This window comes from Bactrocera oleae, chromosome 2, assembly GCF_042242935.1.
Source record: "Bactrocera oleae isolate idBacOlea1 chromosome 2, idBacOlea1, whole genome shotgun sequence".
NCBI classification, from domain to species: domain Eukaryota; kingdom Metazoa; phylum Arthropoda; class Insecta; order Diptera; family Tephritidae; genus Bactrocera; species Bactrocera oleae.
This window is the reverse complement of record NC_091536.1, coordinates 86,805,825-86,812,246: the sequence shown is the minus strand read 5'-3', so window position 1 is coordinate 86,812,246 and position 6,422 is coordinate 86,805,825. Positions and strand designations below refer to the sequence as shown.

The 6,422-nt window shown below is 33.4% G+C and overlaps 1 protein-coding gene across 1 annotated transcript; it reads left to right on the top strand.

The window, feature by feature from the left end:
- Positions 1 to 595: 595 nt before the first annotated feature.
- Positions 596 to 1,425, top strand: l(3)87Df (lethal (3) 87Df). The gene is made up of 3 exons (XM_014241405.3): positions 596 to 754; positions 816 to 1,003; positions 1,090 to 1,425. Exons 1-3 carry the CDS (start codon positions 710 to 712, stop codon positions 1,199 to 1,201), a joined length of 345 nt encoding a protein of 114 aa, XP_014096880.1. The 5' UTR covers positions 596 to 709; the 3' UTR covers positions 1,202 to 1,425.
- The last annotated feature ends 4,997 nt before the right edge of the window (positions 1,426 to 6,422 follow it).

Below are 6,422 nucleotides of genomic sequence, written 5' to 3'. Positions count from 1 at the left end.
ATCTAGACTCTAGAAGATTCACCTAAGCAAAGGCAGGGCGAATGGCATTGCCCAATCTAGTAGCATTTATTTTGAATGTTCCATGCCATGTAGTCTTCACAACAAATCTGTATTTGTATTGTTTTTAATAAAAATTTGCTATATTTATTAATTAAATTGGTGGTAACGGAAATGGTCCGCGAAAAGCAGTTTTCTATCTTCAAATGTCAAATTTGTTGGCCTCAGTGTTACCAGGCATACATAACTTTTATCTAGACCGTTAGGCAGAGTTAGTAATGAATTATTAACTAAAAACTACATAGCTAATAAATGTAGAACTCATATAATAATTTGAACATTACCATAGCCAAAATTTGGTTGCCACGTTTAATAAGCTTTCAAATGTGTAATATATATATATGTAAATAAGTAATTCTTTTTAATAATGGAGCCCACATGTGGCAGCATTAATTTATCACGAAACTCTCCAAATCACTTGTGTGAACTGCATTACCATTCTCTAATATACGTAAATATACGTTCTCTGCTGTCACGAGCGAAAAGAGTTGTATGTGAATTGGCCTTAAGCTCCTCAAATCAAATGTATGGTCTGCATTATCAATAAACAGCTGTGAGCCGGCTGTATAGTCTAAACAGCTGTTGTTAGCGAAGTGTTTTTTTTTTGTGAAATTAAGTAATTGTTTATACTTTTATTAATTAAGTTTAAAATATGGATGACCCGAGATTAATGGTTGAAGAAGAAGAAACCAGAAGGGTAAAACATTTCAATATTAAATAAACGATATTTACTAACACTGATAATTTTGAAATCGCAGGAGCTAAAAGTGTTTGGACGTGATGTCTCACAAATACCATGCTTTCGTAATAGTTTTATGTACGGGATTGGTGGTGGTGTAGCGATAGGTATTGCTACTTTCCTTGGCACTTCACGTACTCGGCTGTCGACACATGTTGGTTTTGGCACATTTTTCACCGGCACACTAGGGTATTGGCTGGTTTGCAGGTATGTTATTCAAGAGTTTACGATTATGAAGTATCTATGGCTTAAAATTTTGATCTTTATATTGTATGCAACATTGCCGTGTAAAGGTATCAATGGTCTAAAAAACGTTTTGAGTATCAACAGTTAAAGGAAGCTATGCGTAAACAGGGTCTATACGAGGGCACCGATCTAGAACGACAGTTACTGGAAGAGGCATAAGATTTTATTTCACTTATCTGACAAAATAGATAATTGTAGCTAACTAAGAACGAATATGTACATAGATAATATTTAAGAAAAATTTTATTTAGTATTTGCCGTTAGTCTTTACAAAAGAAAGCTAATGCAGCCCAGTTTTGTTTGGTAATAATATTAATTATATTTGTGTTTTTCTGCCAAGTTGCTTACAAAAAGTGCTTTTATTAAAATATGATTTCCTCCAATGCTTATTTGTTTCAATTAAAAATAAACAAGAAACACATTTTTTAAGGAAATGTATTTAAGGTTACAATAGACTAAACCTAATATAAAATTACTTGGTTGTGTCCGTGATATGTTTTGAGTAATTTATTGAAAAGTGTGCCCGTGATCATGGTACTACAAAATAAATACAATAACTTGATATTAACGAACATATCTATGATCCTTACGGTGAGTGGTATATATCGTTGATAATCAACTTTTTATGGCCATAATTGGAAGAAGTTCATCTTGACAACATCTGGATCCAACAAGGCGGGGCTACGTGCCACACAGTCATGCAACAACCGAATTATTGCGTGAAAAGTTTGGAGATTTGATTATTTCAAGAAATTGTGACATTGAATGGAATGGCCCCCAAGAAGTTGTGATTTAAATCCATTAGACTACTTCTTGTGGGGTTATTTGAAGTCGTTGGTCTTTAGCAATAAACCAGACTCTCTTCAAGCCTTAGAACTCTATATTGAACGCTATTCATAACATGCGGGTTGATTTAGTGGAAAAAGTACTCGAAAATTGGGTTCATCGAATTCGTTCCTGCAAAAGAAGTTCTGAAAAAGACATCGTTTGAATGATGTTATATTCAGAACTTAATTGTATCGATTGTACTTCACATTAAATAAAAAACATTTAAATTTTCTTAACAACTAGAATGCTTTTAAAAAAAAAAAAAAAAATCATATCACTCTTATTGGAAAGCCATATATATATATATATATATATATATAAAAGATCAGCATGACGAGCTGAGTCGCCGTTTCCACGACATCCGGGTCTACATAACCGGAATGGATCCGGATTTTTAACCGGCCAAGGACTGTCAACTCGGCAGAATTCTGCTGCGTCAACAACAGCAACTATCTGAGTCGATGTAACAATGTCTGTATATAGTCCCTTAGTTTTTGGAATATCGATCTGAAATTTTTCACAAGTCCTTTTCTCGAAAAGAAGCTGATCTTATAGCTGCCATATAAACTGTACGATCAAAATCATTTTTTTGTATGAAACATTTTTTATTTGACAAGATATCTTCACGATATTCCGTATAGATTATTGTCGAAGGCAACGGTAATAATCTCCGAAGAAATTGCTCAGATAGGACCACTATAGTTGTCATGCAAACTGACCGCCTTCAGCGCCTTCTAACCCGACGCTTCTATAAGAACCTTTAAATGAAAAATTAAATGTAACAAGGAGTTTCCATTATTAAATTTCTAAGCATGCAACTACCTATGTACATATGTAGCATGCAAAATCTATTGCATTATAAAGCTCGAGGTGTTATTGGCCATATCGATAGCCTTTCTGCTTTCCCATATATATAAATGTTCTAGAGTAAAGCGCGTCAAGTGTTCCACTTTAATTAAAAAATTACAAAGTTTTTCAATTTCTTAAGGCTACCGTGTACCCATCCTTTTTTCTTACCTCAGTGCTGTTGGTAGTTGTGGCAGTTTGTTAGGCAGCAAGCCATCGGCTGCAAGATGCTGCTTAACTCAGACCAATTGCGTGTTGTTGTTGTGATGATATTTATGTAAATTAGATTAAAAAATGCTTAGCTAACTTACTGTGGAATAAAGCCAACCGATCAGCTTGAACTTATAGCGATTTAAAAAGTTCAAAATTGTGTGTGTGTGTATATGTATATATGTATGAACTCATCTGCATCCACCTTTTATATATCTTACCACAAATTTGTATCTGTGCACGTACAGCTCGAGTAGATAACCATTACCATATACCTATACATGTAGGTGTGTAAGTATGTATATATGTATGTAGTATATTTGCATTTTACTATCACGACTGCTTTATTGAATTACTTCTTGATTCTTGTGACTTTTGTTATTTCACTTGTAGGTAGCATTAAAAGCATTTTAGTAAAGAAACTAAGCATTAACATTTTACAACCTAAAATAAACAAGCTGCTAAAATACTACGTGAGAAATAAAAAGCGACATAATGAGAATGGTTGTAAGCCGTGTTGCATAATGAAGATGAAGAGAAAAATTATGTGTGCTCGCACCATAGTCGCAAGAGTGGACTTTAAATAACTGTGATAAAGCAGATATTAGGTAAGGATGAGTTGTTGTCGAAAAGTGTTCAGAAAGTGTACCTTCTTTACAATTTCTTTCTTCTTTCCTTTTCGAATACAATCTAAAATGCTCTGCCAATGTTAATACCACTGCTTTTAGCTTTATTTTAATGTCCGGTCCAGTAAAAAGAAATCCATTCTTTTTCCAATAGATGGCTTTAGTATTCTATATCTCGTGTTGTAGAAGTGCCGCACAAAGGCTGTCAACTCGGCAGTCAGCATTTCTTAAAATTATTTGGAGAATCATTCCCAAACAAAAATAAAAAAATCTTTTCGAATTATTTAATTTTCATAGAAGTAAGTCAGCTGACCTTTTCCTTCTTAATATTATCCTAGTTTGCACATCAGGCTACATATGCGATTAAAGGCTTGGGTAAGTTTACCTACAGAGAGGTTAAAAGTTTAACAGCTTAAGTGCCTTCCTAAAAGATTTACTGTTATGTACACAAAGTAAAAGTGAAGTAACAATTACTCTTAAAGAATGTTTGTATTTAGCTGGATATGTGTGAAGAGAGTAAACATCGGCTTGAGTGCACTTGAAGTCAGCTATTTGTGACCACTAAACAACTGTAAGTAGTAGTGTGACCCTACTGGTGTACACAGGCTTTAAATATTCCCAGAGGTAGGTAAATATATAGATATGTATGTAATTATAAATAAAGTCATATATAGTATATATACTCGTACATGTGTCTGCTAAGCTCACACAGAAAAGAACAAAAGATTTAAACCCATCTATCTTTGGGACAAAACAAATATTCAAATTCCACTTTACTATTGTAGTGGTGGAAATTGTTGTTTATGTTTGATGGGAGAAGAAATAATCCTTCTATCTCCCACCTGAGTTGCACATAACATAATTCGAAACTTTTGAACGCCTTCGGGTAAAAAAAAACTTAATTAATCGGATTTTTATAATTCCTACAAACTTAATACTCAAGTTGAACCTTATCCGCAGAGAGGGTTGCAAATAATGTATAAAGGGGTATTCTGGTTTAGAAGCCCGAATTTTAGGCTTCTTTTCGGACCCGATAAAAAAACAACAAATATTTTTTCTATACATTTTTTCATATGTTTATTATTGATATTTAAAGAAAACAAATCAATTATAATATCGAAAACAAGAAAAAACGTTAACTTCGGTCGCACCGTAGTTATAATACCCTTCACAAATATAAAGGCTCTTTACAAGAACTTGATTCCGATCGTTCAATTAGTATAGCAGCTATATGCTATAGTCATCCGATCTATACAATTTCTCCGCAAATAGGTTTATTGCCTTAAATAATATTCCATGCCAAATTTCGTGAAGATATCTCGTTAAATGAAAGAGTTTTCCATGCAAGCACTTGATTCCGATTGTTCAGTTTGTATGGCAGCTATATGCTATACTGGTCCGATATCGGCCGTTCCGACAAATGAGCTGCTTCTTAGTGAGAAAAGGACATTTGCAAAATTTCAGATCGAGATAGCTTAAAATCTGAGGGACTATTTTATATATATACAGACAGACGGATAGACAGACAGACGGACATGGCTAAATAAACTCAGCTCATCATGCTGATCATTTATGTATATATTTTATAGGGTCTCAGACGTTTCCTTCTGGGTGCTACAAACTTCTTGGCAAACTTAATATACCCTGTTTAGGGTATAAAAACAAAAAAATTCAGAAAATTACAGGGCGGCAAAGTGGGAACTGATAAAAAAATGGCGCGTCCTGGTGTGCAGGATATCAGGACTCTCAGTAACTTGAAGTGGAAATTGTTGAGTGATCCTTAAAGAGGAAAGAGTAGTTATAGCACTACGAGAGGATTTTGAAAAAAATTTTCACAAAATGGCGACTGTTTGAAACATATGTTTCGTTATTTCCGTTTTTTTGCCGTTCGGAAGTTTTTAAAAGTATAAAATTTTATTTTTTCAAAAATCCTCCCGTAGTATCATAGAATAATGTATAAAAAAGCTCTGTATGAAATTTCAAGTAAATCGATTGAGTAATTCAGAGAAAAACGAATTTAAGAGCTGCCCCTCGATTTTGTTGGCGCATCACTAAATGGGCTGTAACTCCGAAAATAATTGAAATTACAAAAAATCTTTTTAGGGACATATTTTTAAAAGGTTATACTACAAAAATACGTAAAAATTCTTTTTGTTCGTAAATTCCTAAACCCAAATAGCCCCTTAAAAAATGTGTATTACAATTTTTTTTTGTTTTGTAATACCGAATACCAGATTAAAAAATAAAAAAAATTTAATCCCCCATACCGGATTAAAAAAAAACCATTTTAATCTCAACTACCGGATTAAAAAATAAAAAAAATTTAAATTGGATTAAAAAATTCGACACCCTGTCCATTGATACATATACAAGTATTATATTTTTGTGTGTGCTTATGTTGCAAAGGTTGTGTGTGGGAATACGGTTAAGTGGCTTGGAATGTCAACAGCAAAGTGTCTTATGTATATTTTTGATAGTATTACAAACCGCAATGCACTTATATGCCTTTCTATTTCTTCGGAAGTGTGCCGGTGGCAATTAAATGCTATATAAATCAAACTGCCATATCTTCAAAGTCAACGCCTTTAGTATCGGCGAATTTCATAATAATTTAGCACCGCGAATATGACGTCATACAAGTTTTAAGCTCAGAACTAATATTCGGCCCATTAAAGAATAATCTTCAAATTAGTTAGTCAGATAAACGCTATACTTTAGTAGTATATCTTCAGATTTTGGGTGCAATTCTCGAGTTTTTTCCCTAATGAGGTTTCTCACACCTATTATTGAATCTATCTACATATTATATATATGAAGAACAAAGCTATCATCTCATTGACATTATTACAGCTTTAGGTATATCCCTTGTG